Source organism: Grus americana, chromosome 8 (genome assembly GCF_028858705.1).
Source record: "Grus americana isolate bGruAme1 chromosome 8, bGruAme1.mat, whole genome shotgun sequence".
NCBI lineage: Eukaryota > Metazoa > Chordata > Aves > Gruiformes > Gruidae > Grus > Grus americana.
In genome coordinates, this window is record NC_072859.1 from 24,883,074 (window position 1) to 24,905,297 (window position 22,224).

Sequence of the window (22,224 nt, forward strand, 5' to 3'; positions counted from 1 at the left end):
AGTGGTAGGGGGTCTTCTGGAAGCTCCCGCCGTTCTCCTCTAGCAGGTCCAAAACAGTGCCCTTGCAAAGGCCATTTTATTCTGCTTGACACCCTCTGCGCTCCATTTCACGTTTTCCTTGCTCCTGGATAGAAGTGTATGCCGCCAGCAGGAGCTGGAAGTTGTGATCCCTCTTTACACTTGGGCTGAGTTAGCGAGAAGCAGGTGTGATCCTATCAGGCCTTCCTTGCATTTAGTGGTCCTCTTAATCCATTTATAACCGCACTTGTCCAGAAATCTGGTTTGAATGAGCCTGAGATGAATGAATAATGTCAAGCAGTTCAGACGTCAAATATTTGAACAGCTGCATGGGTGTTTTCACTGGCTTTGTGCATGGAAGCAACCCCAGGAAGTTAGACAAGGAGGGTCAGGTTGAAATTGTGGCACCAAACCCCAGCCTGCTGGAACTGGTCTCAAAATCCATCCCTGCTGCAGATGAAAGGGCATTGGGATGCCAGTGGCACACCGTTCGTTCCACAGGTGATGCTGGAGCAAGCTTTACATCCTGTTCTTTGGTGTTCTCTTGCTTGCAGTGGCAGTACCGGGATTTACGGACCTTTTGATTCACATTGGTAACTCATTTTGTAGATTTTGGTTTTCCTTCTTTTTAAAGCAGCCTCTGAAGTCCTAAAACTAATAGCACAGCTTATATTCAGAATCTTTTCTGGGTACACGGAGGTTACCTTGCTTAGCATACAGTTTCCCAATCAGGTTTTTTTACTGTGTTGCAATGGATTGTGCTTGGTCATGTTCCAAAAAAACCAAAATCCATATTTGGTGAAAATCTGAGAGCTGGATCACCTTATTGCAGCTTCCTTTATGCCCTGGCCTGGGAGTCCTTGTTTGATCAGAAAAGAAAATTTGTCCTTCTCCTGCCCCTCTTTTTAACCTATGAACTTCTCTGCTATGCTCTCTGACTGAAATGCTGTATCAGATCATCCCAGTGTGTAGCTGTCATTATAACACATAGTGTCCAAACTCCTCCTCTGTACCCTCCCTTCTGTTGGGAATGCAGTGGTTCCTATTATAGAGCTAGATTCAGCAAAAGGTCTGTGGACTATTTTCCTTACGGACTTAAGAGGGATTTTCTTAAGTACAAAGGTTTTGAGAGCAAGGACACCAGGATTCTGAAGTCAAGGTGCCTTAATATTTGTAAATTGTATCGCAGTAAGCAGATCTTCTTTTCTTAAGCTCTAACCATAAACCACTACTTGGCTTGAGTCACTTGGAAACAAAATTGATGGAAAGGTGCATGTTTGCTGTGTGCTTGGCATCCTCACAGAGAGAGGGATGCGGTGAACAGACCCACTTACGTTCACTCTTTTGGACACCTTTCCCCCCCTCCCAAGGCACTTGCTCCATGTATTCATTGCCTGGCTAACATTCAGATCACCTCCGGGACTGGACAAGTCACAGCTCCAGCTTTGCATGATTTGTGTGTCCCACAGCTACAAGAAAAATGAAGACCTGTGTGTCCAAAGTTTATGGCCTTTGAGAAGTGATGGGCTAAAGTAATGCCAGGTGCAGGGGACAGTGTTACTGCAGGTTAAATGCCATACCTGTAAATTACCACTCCGTCGCCCACTGCGACTTCTAAGGCAGCTTTGAAAGACCATCCAGCTTCTTTGACAGGTCTCTCTTACTCCTCTAAATCTTCTCCCAAACATTGTGATGAAGTGAAGGATTCAAGATTTACTAGCTGAGCCGTTGCAGCAAGAAGGCAGCTCATGACATGTGTTGGCTGGCAGCATGCAGCCAGTAAGTGAAACACTTTAGAAGGCATCTTCTGCTGGAAGAGGGCTTGCCCCAGTGACACCGCAGGCCCCAGTGACATCGCAAAGCTGACCTACGAGCATGGATGGCTCCTGCAGTTCCTGGCGCAGACGGTGGATGCTGCATTGTCAATGCTAGTTTTGTTACCTCTGCTGAAAATTAAGGCTGGCAATTACTTTGAAGTAAAAGGTAGTTTATGCTTCTAGGGAAAGGTTAGTCTTAAAATCATTGTCATGCTACGGTTATCACTCGTTAAGGACCTTCTTTATATTCAGGGAAGAGAAATATCAAATCCATATAAACAAATTTTATTGGGGGCTTAATGAATCAGCGAGAGCATCCGTTCCTAGAGAGCGACGGTAAAGAACTGTGTCTGCATGGTGTCCTTGGAAATGAGACCTTCGCCTTGCCCTGCTCTCTGTACAGATGCAGACTATTAGAAATATAGCTCACTGTTCTGGGCTGGGAAAGTGCAAGTTTGCTGCTGACAGCACAAGCTGGTGTGAGTGTACTGGTGAGAGCCTAGCGGGATGAACTAAAAAGGCTACCCTAACACTTGGGAATGTCCTCATTCTTCAGACATGCACCTTATATTCGGTGCTTCTACATTAATTTTAACCTGTCTTCTGCTCTTAGAACCACATTCACATTGCAGAAATGTAGCGCTTTTGGGGCATTTGTGCAAAGCCAAAGCTACCTCTACCTCACCTTTTCAGTGTTTGCCCAGTGGGATGTGCTCCCTGGTCTAACCGCAGACTGAGGTCACCAGCCATCTGGATGTGCCAGGTCCTTCAGGCTCTAGCAGGTACCCTCTGTCTGTGAGCCAGGTGTCCAGGTCTGTGGTCTGGACAGTGGTGTGTTAAGTGAAAGAGCCTACTAGAAGCAGCCAGAGTGAGCCAGTTTCTATCTATGCAGCTTATGTCTCCAAACACCTTAGATCTGCTGCAGAATTGAACACAAACGAGAATCTTGCACCACCCTAGGATTCGTGAGGTCTTAGTTTAACTTCCAGTCTCATGGGAGAGAGTGTGTCCAGTGTTAGATCACATAAAGAGTAAATATATGTCATCTTTAGTTTCCATTAATAAACCTTAGGTTGCAAATACTGTGTGAAGGTTCATCTTCATAGGTGCCTGCATGCAGATTCAATTAAAAGAAGCCTGGTTGCAATCAGCAATAACAGAGTCAACAAAATGCTTGAGAACCAAAATAAATGTATATATTGTTAGAAAGCGGCACTTGCTACGCAGTTCAGTCTCGGGTGTAACTGTTTACTCTAGCTTCTTGCTGGAATTGAGACTGGGCTCGTGCCTTTTTGGAAGTGCAGAACTCTTGTGGGCTTGCACTGGAATTTGCTCACATAAGAAAAGCTTGTAAGGGGTTGTTGATGTCTGGAGTCTGATCTTTTCCTAGAAGGAGGTTTGCTTTTTTTAAACATTTTATATTGTAAAAATCTAACCCATGATTAAATGCATTAAATATATATATATGTATTTCTAATTGTATTTTAGCCTCTGCCTGCACTCTGCACCTGAAATAAGGACTAACTCAGGATGTCCTTGTGGTCTTCTCTTATCTGCTAGTAGTATAGTTTTTGTGTTAACCACTTCTATGAAAAATCACTCTAGTTTACTTCATTCTTTTTCTGCCTTTGAGAGAGGCACTTCCAATGCCTTCAACTTTCAAATAACTCACGTGGAGACCAAAAGTTCAAGAATGTTTCATTTTCAGTTTGAGGGTCATTTTAGAGCATAAAATCCAGCATCCATTTCTGTGAGTGTTTTCTGTGCAGTCTTCAGAAAATCATCCTTGTGCAGTCTTCAGAGATGGTACCTGTTGTGAGGCTGTTAAGAGTAAACGACAGCCTGCAGACTGGTGCTGTCTCACCATCCTTAGGATATCTCCTTCACTTTGTCTCCCATTCAAATACTCATCCACATGTTTTATTTTCTTCCAGGTTCTGGGTTTATCATGTGTAGCGGCAAGGAGAATCCAGACAGTGATGCTGACCTGGATGTGGATGGCGACGACACACTTGAATACGGGAAACCACAGTATCGTTTTTGAAAGGCTCTTACTGAGAGGGAACCTGGAGTTGCATCTTCAGCAAGCTTTCATACAGCGCTGCCCTGGGTAGTGAGGGGTAGTCTGTGTCCAGCCCTACTGGAAATGCCACCGCCTTCCCCAGTTCCCATGTTATTTGAACTAGGAGGGATTTCCAGTTGCTGCCTTTGAGATCTTCTGTTGATGCAGCACTACTTCAGACTCAGTTGGTGAAGTGTGTAGGAGACCTTGCAAGGAGATCAAAGTTAGTGTTTCTCTATTCTGATTCATCAGCAATCTCGTCTCCATCCACATTTCTTCCATAAGGATAGCTTTTCCTGCTTCATGGGTAGGAATTGAGTTTATTTTCCACAAGACACCCCTTTGTTTTCAGGGGGTTTCTGCAGTAAACATTTCAAGCTCTATGCACCTGCCACTCTAAGAGACTAAATTTTTTTCCGTTGATTAGACAGCTCATGGGCAGAGCTATCATTAAGGGCAGTTTTGGGGAACTCTATCTGGGAGCCAGGCTTTGGGAGAGCTGTGGACAGACTTCTGTCCTGCAGCAGCTGTACAGCCACCAAGGAGGAATTCCTGCAAGGGTATGAAGCAGACATTGACTTAGCTGCGATGGGGGGGAACGTATAGCTATAGAGTTAGATTTTATTGAAATCTGTACCAGCCTTTAAGACTGAAGCCCCAACCCTTAGCTGGTAAAAGATCTCTGTACCTCAAACAGAAATAGTAGCATTGTGCAAGTTAGGCTTGCAGAGGCTGAGGAATTGGTTTTCCCCTTCTAAGAGGCTGTGGTGTCATGTTGCTGTCAAAAGACTTTTCTGTTTCTTTCTACTTAAAATAAAACTTTAATCCAGGATTTAAACACCAGCCCCTCCATGGATACCAGCCTCTCTTCTTTTGAGGTGTTCCCAGTTGCACTGAATTTGTTCCGTATCCCAGATAGCATCCCAACCATTTCAAAAGCCTTTCCATTGTCCGCAGCAAGGCTGTACGTTCCTTAACCCCTTGTGCTCAGGTACACAGAGGCAGACGTTATTCCTTGCACTGGGGAAGAGCCAGGTGAAGCCAAAGAGAGGGAAGCGCTCCGAGGTGCTGTTTTAAAGTAAGTACTGTGCCTTTCTAATTTGCTTTCATTATTCTTGGGGAATCTCAATTTGTGGAAAATACCCGTTCACTTGAGTGCAAGGGTTGCAACGAGAGTGTCTTACAAAGAGACCCACTTGTCACACTGTGCTTCTATTTCTACCCGTGCAGCCTCATAAAGCCTCCCTGCACAGTCCCCCTCCTGTAACCACCCCAGTGCTGTCTTCTCCCTGAGCAGTGCTGGACAGAAGGTGAATTCTGGTGATGGGGAAACTGTGCTGTACTAAGGCTTTATGCATCATCTTGCTTCACGATGAGATGTGGCGCCATCCGAACCTTGTTCGGTACATTAGGAGTCTGACACCCGGGGTGTGATTTCATTGCATCCCATTACGTGTTGTGGGATGCACGAACTAATTCTGCCTTTGGCTCTGGGGCGGGGGCAGGATGTGTGCTCTGCCCACATACATAGGGTGGAGAATGTAGGCAGTCAGTGTTCAGGGCACGTGGGGAAGCATTTCAGGCAAATAAAATGAGTCTTAACAGGGAGGTAGGATTGCTTTCTAAGCCTTCTGCCCTGCATAAAACAGGGCTTGAATTACCCCTCTATCTCTTTCACTGAGTGATCCTGTGAGGTCAAGGTTGAAGTGATTGATAGAGCAGTGAAATGAAGTTTTCTTACTGCTTAGCCTGTCACAAACACTAGTTCAAAATTAGGTTCCACTCCATAGAAAAGTGGCATTTGCCACACTGGATCCAAACCATTGGTCCATTCAATACTTTGCTAACCATGCTAGTCCACAGGCACGGCCTCACAGATGCTGAAGCTCCTTCACAGCCAGGAAAGTGGTATTGTAGCAGGAGGATATCAGGGTATCCCTTGTGCCCTTCTGGGCACTTAGTGCTTGGTGAGACGACTGAGGACCTGAGGCCAGCAGACCCAGTTCCTTCACGTGGCTTGTACCTAACACATTGTTTTACTGTTTGGGCAAACAGCACATCTCCTGGACTTGTTTGCCCATCTCTAAAACAGGAGAGATGATATTGCTTGTAAAAGCACTTTGCAATTCTGGCAAGTTTCTGTAGAAATGCAGTAGGGTGGCTGATGCCCTGAAGCATGAGGAATTCCTACATTACCTTTTGAGTGCAGCTGTCTTAGCTCGTAGAGCTAAAACGTTATGCAGTCACAGGTGTGCAGCCTGCTCGGAAGATTCCTTTCTCTTACAGTCTCTGTTACTGGCTTGCAAGAGAATGGACAGGGTTAGGAATTGTCTGTACTTCAATGCTGTTGTTCACGTGGGAAGATGGAAAAGATGGGGCCTGTGAAGGTGTAAAGTTATTCTTAAAGGGAGAAGCTGTTGCAGCACAGAGGATTTCTGTTCATGAGTAAGGTTTTCATCTTTGAAACTGCATATTCAAAAATGAGCCGCAGGTCACAGGTGCTATTTGAATCCCAGGCCTTCAGTCAGCATCACAACCCCTGTGTGATGGAGCAGAGGTCACAGCTAGAAGTGCAGGTTGGGAGAACGCTGGTGGAAATGTGGACTAGCACAAAAACATCTCCTGCAGCAGGCCAGCCACTCACATTTTGAAGCCTAGACTGATGGATAGAAGTATTGAGAGAGAAGTGATGGGTGGAAGGGGTAGCTTTTCCTGAGCAGCAAAAATTTCCATATTCAATCTTTAGCATTCTGCCCTTTTCTCTTTTAGTGGTGGCACACCCAGTACTCGAATAACACCGGAGTTTTCTAAATGGGCCAGCGACGGTGAGTGTTGAACTTGTAAATTATTAATTTGTATGCTACAGGAGGGCAGATAGATATTCCATATCTTCTGATTGCCAGTAATTAGGCAAACGGTAGTTACAAATGCTCTCACAGAGTACCAGCAGATATGTATGCGTATACAATCACGCTATCTTTTTGAAACTTTACAGCACAATTAACTGTAGTCAGTGGCAGCTGGGGGAGTTCCCAAAAATGCACCCTCGAGGGTGTGGTGATAAGAGATAGGGGTTGGATTGACTTGCTGTCGTGTCACTAAAAGACAAACTGCTGTATCAGAGGGAGCCATCAGAGCTTGACTATGTGATGGTGGCATTCAGCTGCTGAGGGTTTAAACTATACAGGCACCTGTTGCTTGGGTTTTTTTCAACTGCTTTCTTATCACCTTCCCTTCTTTAAAAGGGTATGCTAGAGACTTGTGTCATGATCTGCTGGGTAGATCTTGTCCTTGTTGGCCTCTGTATGGCAAGAAGAGCCTGCAGCTCTGAAGCCTGCACCTCTAGAGTGGGAACTGTAAGATCTATCCTACTTCGTGACCTGTAGTTGAAACTCCAGAGCAAACAAGTGAATGTGAAATTGTACCTTTGCATGCATTATTTGAAAGCTCATAGCATTGTGGGGGGGGTGTTAAACTAATTCAACTGCTGGATTTTTTTATTTAATGCCAGCAGCACTGGAAGTGTAAGCAGCAACCTAGTGGAAATATGAGAATAATAAAACCTGGCGCTTTCCAGCTGTAGATGCCAAATCCATTTCCAGAGCTGGGCAGTGCTGCTCCAGCTCCCTTAGGAAGGGAACTGAAGCTCAGCGACCTGAAGAGACTTGTCCCAATGATTTTGTTCCCTGTTCTGTTACTGTAATGCTTTGGGCATTTGATTCCCAGCCTTTAAAATACCCACAAGACATAACTGCTTGCCAGTGGCAGGGGGGGATGAGTGGAACCAGTTTTGCCAAGGGCATGATGATTAAATGGAGAGCATAGGGTATCTATTGCAGACGTTTTCTTCTGTGGGATAGGCAATCACATTTATTTTCTGTGATGTAGGAGCACTCGCTTGTAGTTATGTTCAGCTTCAGTAACTACAGCCACAGAGGTGATGAGGAAGCAGCCCTGGTGGCACTTGCTGTGAGCTGTTTTCTTCATAACCTTTTACGTGTAGGTGCTGAACCTACAGCCCAGGGGCTGGCCCCAGGACAGTTCATCTCGTTCATCTCCGACTGGTATCTCACATCCCCTCCAGTGCTGGGAGGAGCCATGGGACTGCTGGTAGAGGAGAGCTATGAGCAGATGGTTCTGTTGTACTAGTTACCTGGTGTATGTTTTTCTCCCTGTCTGTGTCTGAGGGGTCTCAGAAAAAGCTGAGAGCAGGGTCTGGGCTGCGTGGATTTGCTCCAGACTCCAGAAGTACACTTTGGCGTGGCAGCTGCATCAGACCTTTCTGAATTAAATCCTAGCTTAAACAACTGGTACGTCTGCAAGGGTCAGTCAGTATGAAGGGGGGAGAGGATGAGGGTTGTATCTTCAGCCGCAAATCATAGAAACATGCTGTCCAGAGAGGGCCTCCCTGCTAGACAGGGACACGTAGCATTGGTCTCTCCTCTCTCTTTCTGAGAATCAGCATGAAAATGACTCATCAGGGTCCTCTGCTTCTCAAACTGTAACTTGCTCAGACTATTTCATTGCAATGATCAAATGTTCTCTTACTAATTTGTCTGTTCTTCCCTCAACAGAAATGCCCTCAACGAGTAACGGTGAAAGCAGTAAACAGGAGACCATGCAGAAGACCTGTAAGAACAGTGACATTGAAAAGTGAGTGTAAAGTGGATGGCTTTCACTTTTCTTGTTTTAAGGAACCATAGCATCCCATCTGGTGTTCCCAGAAGCAGTGCTAGTCTGAGGGTAGGTATGTTTGAAGCTTTTACCACCGAGAAGGGAAGTTGTGCTTCAACATGAAGCCTGGACTTGGAGCTATTGGTGTCCTGACTTGCTGCTGCTGTGTCCACAGAGGGACAGCTTTCTGCATGGGCAGGTACTCAGTGACAAGGAATTGAGTGCAGCTTCTAAAAGGCTTCTCCACTGCAAATTGCTTTCTTTTAAAATATATAAATAGATGTATCCATGCTTTCCACCATATTCTAGTTACGGTGCGTTTTCAGATATGTTGTGTGGTGCATAACAGCCTAGACTAGAGCTGGGACGTTGGATGGGAGGTGAAGGTTCAAACCCACTTCAACCTGACTAAAGCAATTGACTTGTCAAGCTGTGCTTTGACTTTTTTGATTCCCCCGCAAGATTTCTGCTATCAATGTGTCATGGGATCCTGCTTTTACTGGGGAAGTTACCTTATTGCTGCATCTTGGTTTTTGAGGGCAGTTCTTCACATGGTTTCTATTCTGTTTTCTCCATGGTACCCATATGTTCTACCCTCCATCTCTCCAGCAAAAGGGAATCCCAGCAGCCCCACAACTTGGCAGAAGCCTCCCTGAGAGAATTTCCTTTCCCTTAAGATCCAGATTTCACCTTTGTGTGGTTGCTAATAGAAATGATGTCTCAATTCCTGGGGTTTTTTACCTGCAGCCCTTCAAGTTGATTCAGAAGTTTAAGTCCCAGTGTTTGAATATATGGTAGTGCAGGGGCTCCAGGCCATCTGCTTTCCTGTCCCTTTCTGCTCTCTGGATATCTTGCAGCCTGGTTCGGGATAGAAACAAATGGTTTTATCTGCACTGCACATTTGAGTAACAACCTCTCTCCTCAGCCTCCTTCCACACGCTGCTAGAGTAACTTACTGCTCAGGCAGATTTGACAATCCAAGCCTAAAACTACAGGCTCTTCACTGCTGCCATGGACTGCGTTAATAGGGGTGGGGCAGTGTTTTAAGTTAATTATTGCCTGACATAAAATGTTGCCCCAAGATCGAGTGAGAGACAAAACAGCCTGAATGAGGTGGAAGCAATGAGAGGTAATTGTGTTTTTTAAACAGATGGCATTTACATTTTGGAGATGAGGTCCATTGATAATTTGGGATGGGGAAAAAAATCAGGTGGTAGCGTTCAACTGACTTTCTATAAACTTTGGCTTTTTTAGTGTAGTTTGTTCTCCTCCTGCCCCTGGTCCTGACTTGAGAGGTTGTGTCCCTGGCACATTTCAGGATCTCTGACAGTTCAGGCAGCCCGGCAAAGCATATGTTCACAGTCAGGGGTTAACTGGAGAGACTCCCTGCTGCAGAGGAAACTTTAGCACTGCTCCGCTGTCTCAGCACTTTACAAGGCTTTTTTTATTAGCCTGTCCCAAACGTGGGCTATCTGCTGGTCAGTGCCTCTCGGTGAGCAGACTTTGGCCAAGGACCAGTTAGTTTAGGAGCTCGCAGGTTAGTGCAGAAGCATCTTTGTCCTTAGAGTGAGCCGACCATTGTGTGCTGTCTTGGTGGCAGAGACTCAAGGATGCACACATCCCTTCTGCCCTGATCTGTCAGCCTCCGGCTCAGCTGCTGCTTGGCTTCCCTTTGGGCCTCCTGCCTGTCAGCCCAGCAGGCCTCCACCCTCCCAGATCCACTCCTATTGAAAATCTTTAAACTGCAGGAGCTGAAAGGATTTGACATTTTCCAGAACACTTGAGCTCAAGTGATAAAATTGACATAGCTTTAATAATCTGATCAAAGAGGCTTTAGCTAGCACCTTTTGAAGGATCCCAGAATCCTTTCCAAACAACACTCGTGCTAACACCGCTGTGAAGCAGGGGGAGTGTGCGTGTGCATGTGTGCATGCATATGTATGCGTGCACACCTTGGTCTGCAATAACCTTGCCCCGCTAAAGCTTCAGTTCTGCAGAAGGCATAAAAAGTCAGCAAAACCCAATAGAAATTACAGGAAAAGCCTTAAGTGTCTTGCAGAGTCTTTCCAATAATGTTGATTTTTTTTTTTAAAGTAGCAGGGAGAGCTTTTTATTTAAGGTGCTTTATTTCACCAAGGTTCAAAAAGCAAAATGGTGTTTCAGGTGGAGAATTCCTAGTTGCTTTTTTTTTTTCCTCCTCTCCTTTCCTTTAAGATTCGTGCATGATAAATAGTTTCTGTCCTGCCATTTAAGGAGTCTGAATGCTCTATGTGCTTGTCTGTGTAGAGGGGTTCTGTTAAATTAATTGATAACAGGGATCAGAGCTAGAAGTCTACAGAAAAGGAGGGGGAAGGGTTTCATACTGTCTGGCTGCTTCCCACTCCACTGCTGAGCCATGATATATGGCGACCCAGCCCAACAGGCTAAATTGATTCATCTCTAGTTCCTGTTTCTTAATCTGGAGCTAAATTGGTTTCATTTTTCTTGTTTTGGGTGGCGCTTACAGGAAGTTTTTGGCAGCATCACTTTACTCCATTGTTTGTAACTTTAATTTTTGCCTTTAAATCTGAGCGTTATTGATTGGCATGTTAAACCCTGTGTAGCATCTGATTAGCATTTTTAAAAGTGTCCAGAAGCACATGGCTTACCACCTGTGTCAGCCATGCTCTCCGTTTAGAGCAGCGGCTAATAGAGTTAGCAGCGATCCGCGTATTGATCTTCTCTCATAAGAATGACGTTCCTTCCCCCTCCCCTCTTCCAAAAATAAGCCCAGACAAGGAGAGCGATGTGGATTTGTTTGGTTGGGTTTTAATCCGTTAATACAGTACAGCAAGTGGTTGTCTTTTTGGCATGCAGCTGAAGCTCTTTGCTTGAGCAAGTTAATTTAATCTAAACTTAGTTTTTTGTGGAAAGTAGAACGACTAGATGAGGTTTGGGGTAAGTCTGTGTGTGTTACACCGTTCCTTGTGCCGTGCCAGCTCATTGATAGCTTGAGCGGGTTGACCTCATCTGCGTTGTGTTGCACTTCAGATGGCAGCCACAGGTAATGAGTGAGGTGGTGCTTGGTCCCACCTCTCCTTCCCAGCACTGCGGGGTGTCTCAGCTTTTCTTATCTCACCAATGTGAGGTGTCTGGGAGAGACACCCTGGGCTGCTGAAGGCTCATGGGGAGAGGCAAAGGAGCATCACCATGAAGGTGGTGGCTGGGGTCTTCAGCAGACGGGCTGAACTCAGCTAGTGCGATGCTCCTTTGCCTCAAATCAAGGTGCAGCTTTGCTCAGAGAAAGCAACTGGCCCCTAATTGCTGGTTCCTAATTGCCCACGCATCCTCCCCGACTCCTCCACCACGTCATGCTCTCAGCTCACAGAGAGCTGCAGAAAGCACCTTCCCCGCAAAAGGTCTTCCTCCCCCTCCCGAGATGCCGCCTGCAAGGGTCTGGTGCCATTTTGAAACTGAGGTTCCCCGGGGTTAAAAGCCAGCATCTTAATTCAGAGTGCCAATGTTCAATTTTGCTTTCTGCCACCAGACTAGATTGCAGGCCAGCGAGAGAGTCTGGGTTAGTGGCCCACTGGGTCACCTCCCATTTGTTTTCCTCAATTTTGTGTTGTCATAAATTCATTCCAGCCCGTTGTGGTTGATCAGTTTATCTCCGCCGGGGCAGGGAGCGCTCCGAGCATGATATATGGCACAGAGCATTGTAGCCAGCCTCTCCATGAATCACTCCAGCTGTTTGGTGTCAGCCCCAAAGCAAACAGGACCCGGCCGCTGAGCGTTGACTACGATGAGCTCAGTATGGGAAGAGACATGACGTATGAATGTTTATTTAATAATTCTCTAATATTTCCAACGGAGTGTGGCTGTGCCTTCTGGGGGGGTGAAAGGAGGGGGGAGGTTGAAGAGGGAAACTCTAATCTGTTGGGGTGGGTCATAAATCAGGCAGACAACATCATTAATCAGGGATGGGACAGAAGTGGAAGGAGGTGGGACTGGAGCTGCCATCCTCAGTGGGAAGGGGGCTGTGCTCTTTTTTTTCGTAAAACAAATCTTGTTTCTGATTCCGCTTGGCCCCAGCCACACTGCCCGCATAATAGCAAATCTGGACACAAGGCTGTTTAAGTGAGTATGCTACCTCCGCTATAAACCTTGCGATACAAGCCTGCCAAGCATTAAATCCCTTTATAATTATCTTCTTTATATAACACTTCATGCTTATCATGCTTCATTGGATGAGACGCTCCTTGGGTTAAAAAGAGGGTTTTAGAGACAAAAAGCAATTGTATTTGTTTTATTTTTCCTGTCTGCTCTTTCCTCTCGTTCCCCCCTCCCCATCTCTTTCCAATCCGGCTGTCCAAAAGCATCAGCTCCAGAGGGGCTCTGGCGTGGCAGCACAGGAAGGAGCATCGGTTAAAATTAAGCAAAGTTTAGGTTGGGATCCTTTTGCAAAGAGTCAAGCATGTGAGAGCAGTCGGGGAGGTAGCAGTGTCTGTCACAGAGACTCTGCTCCTGGGCAGACGGGTCGAGAGGGGAGCAGAGTGAGTGTGAAGCCAGAGGATTAGCAGAGGCCTGAAAAGCAAGGAGCCACGCTTAAGCTGGTGTGTCAGAGGGAAACAGAAGCTGTTGTGAATTCACGCCAGAGGATAAGCACTCCCCAGCCTTCCTCCATAGCGTCACACCATTAATAGGCTTTGGTGGGAGATGAGAACATCGTATAGCAAAGACAGAATTAAAAAAATTAATTAGTCATAAAAGAACTAACCCTTTGTGCTCTGCTAAGAGAGAGCATGATGCTGCTGGTGGGTCCAGTCCTAGATCAGCCATGTAAACTTGAGACAGGATCCAGGAAGCTGAACTGAAGCGTGGGATTGTCAGAGCCAAGCTGAGAAAGCGTTGCTTGACTGAGTGCTGCTTGTGTCCAGATTTTTATCTTTATCAGGTTTTAGTCCTTCCTTTCAGTAATTCAGTAGTATGTAATATGTGCTTGCAATGTATACTGGTGTTCAGCGTTGGAAGGGTGCATGGGTAGATGCTCTGTTTCTTTATGAAGTGTGACTTTGGCATTAATTCTTTCTCTAGGTTGTAGCAATGGAGAGCAGACTGCTGGGCTGCGTTTCTTTATTCCGCTCCCTCTTTTAACTGGTAGAAATTGTGTGTGCCAACAATGGTCTCAAACATTATTACCGCTGCGCCAGCTGAAATTGTATCAGTGTCGTGGTTCATCACAGGCTAGCGGTTAACGAAGCTCAGCGAGGCAGGCTGACTGTATGAGCTCAGACCCGCAGGGAAGGTGGTATCTCTGTTTCGTGCAACTGTGTCCAGAGGTTTGGTCTAATACTCGTACCTTGAGGCAGTTTTCTATAGATACATATTTGACATCTTCATATACAGAAGGACTCTTCTGTCTGTTGAACCTGTGATGTTTTAGAGCTAAAGTGTCTGCAAACCCAAGGTGGCTGCCAGCTTCAGGGGCAGTAGCATCCCTGTCCTATAACTTGTGAAAACCAAAACCCCAGGGAGGAATTTTATTCCTGTGCTGGGGGCGCAGTTTAGGCATGTTGCCCTTCGTGTCTCTTTGCCTGCCCCTTCTTTTCTTTTCTTTTTTTCTTTTCTTTTTTTTTTTTTTCCTTAGTTTCAGAAATGCTGTTAACTTTAATTTGTGGAGTTGCTTCCTGGGAGTGAAAAATCGATGGGGGGCTATCGCAGTGTGAAATTCGACTGTCACTATTGAGCTATAGAGTTAGCAAGATGTCTTAGAAGGTAAAAAATAAATCGTGGCCCAGCAAGTGCTCAGCTGTGCTATTTCAAAGGGGATATGAGGCTGATGGTCCGTTAGAGGGTACTTCAGTTAGATGGATGATGATTCCCTGTGAAATATTGGAGTTATTCCATAGGTAAGAGAAACTTTAGCTTATAAAACACAAACAGCTGCCTTCTAGCAAACGAATTCTGCCCTTAGATGTGTGAGCAGCTTGTCAGAGAGAGAACTCGTCCCTAAAATTAGCCTGTTGTGTTTAACAGTGTCTCTGATGGAGCATTGTAGATCCTGCTGTGTTCCTTCTGAAAATATTTTGAGGACGTGACTGTTTATTCGCATCCCTTACCTACACTGCAAGAATTAAGAGACGGGGACTGATTTTATTTTTTTTTTTTAGGAAATGTTTGCGTGGTGCCCAGATGCTCTCAAGAGAAAAGTAACAATTATTTTTACCTAGGCCGCGTTCCCTGTTTGGATGGAAACGTTCCTTTGAAGAGCAGAAAAGGGATCACGTTGTGCCCCATCCGCGGCCAGTTTGCTGTTGCCGTCATGCATCTGTTGAAGGGCAGCCCTGGCTGCACAAGCTGTCTGTGTGCTGGCGCTAATGGGGCTACTGCTTTCTTTGGCACTTACTGACTATTGTGGCAGGACTCAGTAAGTGTTTGTCCTGTGCCAGCTGCTGTATGACAACAGGATGATTGTAATTACGGCTCTTGGTAGTTTTATGCATTTCTTTGACTATAGTTAGTAAGTATAAATACAAAATAGAACCAAAAAAAAAAAAAACCCAGTTTGTATTAGTTCTCACTAAACCATGTCTGGGACAACTGTAGAGTCTGTAATTATTTCTCTTACACTTGCATGCACAGTTGCAATACCGCTGAGGGAAGCTTACTGCTGCAAGAAGGAGTTTTAAGCCGCATTTAGTTGGAGCTTGGTAAAGATTTCCCAAAGAATTTAATGACAGAAGAATTCATTATGCTTTCATACCTCCTCCGCCTCTGTAACACACAACCCAGCACTGCCTTTACACCAGCAGTGTAATAGCGAGTAATGTAATTAACATAGTTTAATATCCATGCTGATTTTTTGCCCTCACTTCAGTGTCGATGCTTGTCCTAACCTTACTTGCTCCCCACTGCTGCAGGCACTTTATCCTGTTTCTCCTTTCTTCCTTTTTGATAGTTTCTGTCCCCAAAAGCTGTTGTTTCCCACTCGGTTGCATAAGCATTCCTGCTCTTCCCTGAGATAGCCAGCTCATGACCTCTCCCTCTGCATTGCTGGTTTCCTCTTCCAGCTCTGGGACCACAGTTGGTTATGTGATACTAATGTGCCGTGGCCTCCTTTAATAGCCTCGTGTTTCTTTTTGAAGGCATGATTACCTTAAATGATGCTAATTCTGATCCTTTCTTTCCCCATAAAGGAAACAGCAACAGTGTAAAAGTTCTAGGGCGGCAGCAGCAGTTGTAGGAAGCTGGCTGGAGGATGTGTTATCGCGCTGCCCTTATGTACCTCCAATCAGTGGTCATGAATGGAAGTTCTGGAAAGCATATCACCTCCATGGTAAAGCCCTTAAAAGGCTGCAGATGAATCCAAGTGCTGCTGTAGTAACATAGATATTTCCTGTTTATTTCAGCCGTTTGGATGCAGGCCATGGGAGTAGAAGGCATTTCGTTGTGCACAGAGGCTGGCCGCAAGACTCGGCTGCTTTTCCCACCTCCTGAACACCTTTCAGCCCTAGGAATTTGCTATTCCTCTTTCACTTCAGGGATATTTTATAATTTTGTGCCCTGATCATCCAACCAAAGCTACCAATAATCCCAGAGCACCTCCAGGCCACAGTAAGATGACAGGTTACAGCTGCCATAATTCTTCCGGTAGAAAAATATACCTGCCTAGCTATACATGGAGCTCGGTCATAATCCAAACATGTTTCCTTGTGGATGGAGGCAAGTTTCAGTAGGCTGGAACCTCTAACCCGTGTGCCTCAGTAGGGAGAGGAGCTGCATTTTCCATTTCCACTGCCTGCCTTTTGTGGCCCTGGCTTGCATTAAGATAGAGACCATGATGCATCTTCACACATCTGTTAGGAGTACAGTTAGGGTCACCAGGATGAGGGATACATTTGAAAAGTGAACTGAGATATTAACACATTAGATGTACAGTTATTTCTATTTAAGAATTATGGTTAGAGAATCATTTCTAACTCAGCCTGTGCTGCCTCAACAAAACCTTGCTGCAGCAAAATACTCTTCCATAGCATGGCTTTTTACTTTATCGCCAAAGCTGCTCCAGTAAAGCAATGGGATTGCATTTATTTTCTCTTTGGAACAGGGGACATAGTCTCTAAATCGAAATCAGAATGACCCATGCATTCTTTCTCCCAGCTTTCATGTCGAACCATAATTGCTCAAATGGCACATTTAAAATTTTGGCGCAAGCTCAGACATTCACTAGCCGCCTTTTTAAATCAGTCCCAGTGGCCAGCAGATACTGCGTAGCCCTACAAATGCATCTAAACATGCTGACTCTGAGGCTCCTTCCATTCTGAATGATCAGCGGTGCCATCTGTCTCTGTTTTGATTGGGGCTGGGCACATGTGTCCCAGCGAAACGCGGGCCAAAAAAAAGAGAGAGAGAAAGAGCCAGCGCCTGAATTTACTTCCCGCTTCTGTAAAGACATTGTTGGGTTCTGTGTTATAGAGGCGGAGGAGATATGAAAGCATAATGAATTCTTCTGTCATTAAATTCTTCGGGGAATCTTTACCCAAGTCCCTACTAAATGCGGCTTAAAACGCCTTCTTGCAGCAGTAAGCTCCCCTCAGTGGTATTGCGACGGTGCATGCAAGTGTAAGAGAAATAATTCCTCTGTGGGGAAAAAAAAGAGACAACATTTTTGGTTTGCATCAAGATGAAATTAGTCAGAAGCAAACTCTGAATTTGGCAAGCAGATGCCAGTATTAACAAGTTGTGCAAGCAAGTATAAAATAGAGGCGCTCGTGACTGAGAGCGCCTCGGTGTCGTGTGTGTGTGCCCTTGCATGCACCCCGCTCCAAATTCACAACTTAGAACACGGAAATTAGAATGGGGAACATTGCATTATTCATAACTTGGCAACCAGAAGCCAGGGCACTTTGCCAAAATAAACTATTCTCTATAATTACAGGTGAAGCAACATTCTTTAATATCTTACAATACAAAAACATACATTAATCAAGGAAAGAGGGCTTTTTTTTTTCCTAGAGGACAATAAATTAGCATCCTTGCCAATTTCCTCAATACATGTGACAATGTTTTACAGGATTATAAGTCAGCCTTTTTAAAGGAGGTTAGTCTAAAAACAAATAAACCAAATAAATGAGATTTTTAGCTAAGTAAAGGGGAAGGCAGCTCCTAAAACCTTGATGTCTTGCCAGAAGATTGGCTTTTAGCACTGGTATTCTCACAGACCGAGAGTCTAAACTTTGCTTGGTGTGTTTTGACACAGCTCTATTGCAAACAGCTTTGCTGGGCAGTTTTCTTACTGCCAGGGATCTGGCCCCTTCTGCCATAGCCAGCTCATCCAGTGAAATAAAATCGCAGTGCATCGTGCCAGTCCAGTAGCCCACATGTTCCAGGGTGATTCGCAGTCAATCTGCCACCAGTGCCAGACACTGGACTTCTTTCAGAGACTTAGCATACTGACAGTGCTCAAGTTGTGTCCGTTTCCTTTTAAAGCCACCTGTAACTTTTGTTTTAAAAAACTTACTTATCAATTTAAGCGTTTTGCTTGTTAGTAGCAATCTTTTTTTTCAGCTTTATGTTATGTTCTCGCACTCCGGTAAGTGCAAAAGACCTTTGTGTCTGTGCATCTCCTACTAACTTCACTATTGCTCACCCACACCTGCCAAAATAAACTCCCCGTATTATTAGCTGCAACACTTGCTGCAGGTGATGCTTGCTGAATTGAAATAGGGGGCAGATTCTTTTACCAGGTTGCAAACAAAAACAGATCTTGTCCCAGAGAAAACTTGGGGTTGTTTTTAGTTAGTGTTTGAAACTCAGATGAGGAGGGAGTTGTGTTGAAGACAGCGTGTGAGTGAGAGCAGTGACAGCATCATCATGCTCTGCTGTTCCGCAGTGCTGCCAGTGTCATGGCAGCTATGCACAGCATGTTACAGGCTAATAAAACATGGTCTCTTCTCTGAAAAAGTTGCCCTCTCACCCAAACGTAAATTGGCTGGGAGAGAAGGCTTGCAGTTAAATGATCATGCACTGATGTTGGGGTCATTTTTTGGATTGTTTTATCAAGTCTTAAAGATTTGTGCCCCGCAAAGTGAGGACTGCAGTAGGCCTTGTCTTCTGCAGCATAGTAGTGGTTATGATAATTGTCATCTGTGGCCATGGCTGGATATGGCCAGGAGCAATTTCTCTGCTCCTGGAATCTTACTTTAGCTTGACTCTGCCTTCAGAGAAAGCATCGACCAGTCTGTTTCTAATATTTATGATATGTAAGCTGCTAGCGACCTGACCTCTGGCCCTGGTGCAGAGAAGTGGCATGTATGTTCTGCTGGGATCAGGTTCTTCACCTTGGACAAGGGAAGATGAAGGCTTTGTTTAAAAATAAAGACATCGCTCTTGGGTTTGTCAGTGGTACTGTACATTTTCTCCTCTGCTGCTCTGTGTTTACAAGCATACGAAAACAAAAATAAATGTATGAGGAAGAGAGAAGAAGGTCAGAATATCAAGTGTCAAAAGTAGCCCATGAAATTTTATTGGTGGTGCATTTAATCAGTGCTAAGCGTTTTTTACAAGGTACATACAAACAGCGGAATTGTAAAAATTTATGGAATGCTGTGTACAGTGTGGCCATTTATGAAGAAAGGAAAATTTATATCCTGTTGAAATAAACCAAAGGGGAACGTTTTATGGAGACTCCGCAACAGCGGGGTACATCAAGTAAGATCTGGGTAAGGGGAGGACGGGATATTCACAGGGGCTTACTGATCTTTGAGATGTTTTTGTGCTTCATGGGGGCTTACTGATCTTTGAGGTGTTTTTCTGCTTCAGCAGCTAATGGTTTGCATCTTTCTGTGGCTGTCAAATAGGCAGGATGCTGGATGCAGTGATGGTATAGTGTTTTGGTTTTTTCACTACAACGGAAAGGAAACACAAGTGAACAGCTGCTACTGGTATCTCTGGTATGAGGCTCTCGCTCTTGGGCTCGTTCCAGTCCAACAGTTTCTTGAGCAGCCCTTAATATCCAGCTGGGAAGGGTTAACTGAAGCCGATCACTTTGACATCAGCATTTTTTTGTTTCCTTTTTGGTCCAGTATTTTGTTGATGATAAAGCACAGACTTAGTCAATTGAGAGATTCCAGAGCTGCAGAATCAGAGATAATTTAATTAACGGAATTGCTTGTGATTGCCCACTGGGACAGCGGGTAGGAATTGCTCGATTTAATTTGGAGAAACAAAGATCACATGCATGCTAATGTTTGACAAATAACCAGTGTTTGGGTTAAAGTTTTTTTGCAAAGAGAGGGGCAGCCAATTCCCAGGAGAGAATTCCCAGGAGGTGATTGCTGACTAACAGCTCAGAGCTACAAATAGGTCCTTTTTCCTCTTCCATGGTATTTTTGTGCCCTTCTTCTGGCCTTCTACCTGAACAAAGCAAAGATTTGCTGAGAGGAAGAAAGTTTGTTCTTATTTTCAGTGCTCAGGGGAAAACACTATGAACGGCAGAAAAACATACATTGGGCACAAAGACTGAAAACTCTCACATGCTGTCTGCCAGGTCTCATGGACTCGCTCCCTGCTGCACAGCATCCTCAGCTGTGACTGCTGAGTTGTTGAAGACTTAAACACAAAGCCCGGAGAGAAGTGCAGGACCGAGCTTCCTCTGCGAGGAGCCCTTCCTTCATGTTTTTGCTTTTGTTTAAAGGTTCTTGCTCATACTCCCCTGTTTGGGGCAGAGATGGATGTCCGCGGTGAGTAGAGCGTGGATGTGCCCTCTGGATACGTTCTCAGCCAGGGAGGGCAATGCAGGTATCAGCGAGGGTGCTCGCTCCTGCGTGGTTGGAGAAGCATCACCGCTGGGGCTCAAGGCATTGATCTTGGCAGTGGTTGTGCTCAGCAGATCTCTCCCGAGACTGATAAATGACGTTATCCAAACACGTCAAATCCGAGCGCTGAGGCGCAAAATTGTTAAAAGAGTCCTCCCACATCCAGCATGAGGTCAAGGCAAAGCGGGGAGAGCAGGGCTGTGGAAGCCAATTCCTTCTTCCCTGTAATTCCCTCTGCCTCCCTTGGCAGGGTAACTTGTACACAGCCTTACCCCGTCCGTGGAGCTTGGCTTTCTGACCCTCGTTCCACCCCGGCATTACCCTGTAAAAATACTGCACAGGCTGCTCCCAGCTGTGTCCGGGCAAGTGCACACGAGGTGTGCACGCAAGAGGGAAGCCTGAGGGAGTTCCCAAGATTGCTGCTGCAGGAAGAGTTGCTCCTAAGCGATGCTTATCTTTAGGATACAAGCAGCAGGTTGACGGTAAAATGTCACTAAATGGAATGGCATGTGTCCCAAGTGTGCTGGCCACCACGGGAGCCAGACACATGGGAAGTGACTCTTGTCTTTATTCCATCCCTGGAGGTAGTTCCAGTTTCCTTTATTTACTAATGTTCTCCCTATTTCCCTTGACCTCATTTCCTCCAGCTTTTCGGAAGCAACCATGCAATTATCGCTCACTTTGGGTTGACCCTTGGCCACCACATCCCTGGTTGCTGCTGCTCCAGGAGGCTTTCCTGAAATCTCAAGTGCAAAATACTCACTTATGGCCAAAATCTCTCTCTTGTGAGATAGGACCTGCATCTTCAGCACTACGCTGTGCGTCAGGATTTGTCCTGAGAACACACTTGGCAGGGAGAACATGGAATTTAAAGTCTGTCACAGCTGAGCTTTGATCAGCGCTGGGAGATACTGCAGTGGCTAAAGCTCCCTCTCTTACCAACGCACCCCAGTCTTGTTAATAAATGTATATTTAACAATGTCTGGAGCGTATGAAGTGATAATAACTAAATCAATACCTCCCACATTGATTGTCCAGGATCCCTACAGCGTGACGCACGCAGCGGTGCGGTAATTTTCCAGCTAACTAGCACCCTGATCTACAGCCCTCCTATTGATTGGCCATTGTATCAGGCAGCCTCTGAGCGTTATTGCTTATACCTCTATTCAGCCTCCTTTTCTGATTCATTCGTTTATTACTGGACAGGTGCGATTATCTCAGAGACTTTCCGAAATTGGCCGATGGGGGTCAGCCGTTTAGACTTCTATAAACAAGCCATTTTCTATCTCCTCTAGTTGTTGCAGTGGCAAATTTTTCCTTCTCAAGCTTTGACTGTTATTGGGCTGGGACTGGGGATGAATTGGCCTTTGCTTGGATCTGCTTGAGTATTCCACTTTTCCCTTTCCTTGCTGAGTCACCTGCCCTTCAGAGGAGGATGGGTAGCTCCACGGATAGTAATGGGAGAATTTAGCAAGCATCGAGGTTCTGCTTGCCACCTGCTTTGGGCAGGAGCCACACTCCCCGCCTTTACACCTCCAGTGCCCTTATGTGTGCAGGAAGGAGGGATGGATTCCAGAAGGTCGAGTCCAACTGCAGCCTTCATCCAGCCTCAGCTTGTTGATGGGCCAGACTGGAAGGGAAACGATTTTCTCATCCCACAATAACCTTCAAGCTTATAAATAAATAACTCTGTTTCTTCCTTGGACAAAACTAACACCTTTCTAGACTTTCTTTGAAAATGCTAACAGCTCTTCCTTGAGGGTGAGAACCCACACCAGGAGGTGATGATAATTTATACCAATGAGTAGGAGCAAGTGGGTGTTTCACAGCGGGGAGTGCTCTCTCCTACTGAAGCTCT

General features: G+C 45.4%; 1 protein-coding gene across 6 annotated transcripts in view; it reads left to right on the top strand.

Annotated features, from left to right (window-relative positions):
* The window catches only part of RNF220 (ring finger protein 220), a 232,365-nt gene that overhangs the window by 194,587 nt on the left and 15,554 nt on the right, over window positions 1-22,224 (top strand). For all 6 annotated transcript variants that reach the window (XM_054833994.1, XM_054833997.1, XM_054833998.1 and 3 more), the window contains 4 exons: window positions 3,770-3,866; window positions 4,889-4,975; window positions 6,667-6,722; window positions 8,472-8,550. In XM_054833994.1, coding sequence (XP_054689969.1) covers window positions 3,770-3,866; window positions 4,889-4,975; window positions 6,667-6,722; window positions 8,472-8,550 — 319 coding nt within the window. The remainder of the gene's footprint in view (window positions 1-3,769; window positions 3,867-4,888; window positions 4,976-6,666; window positions 6,723-8,471; window positions 8,551-22,224) is intronic.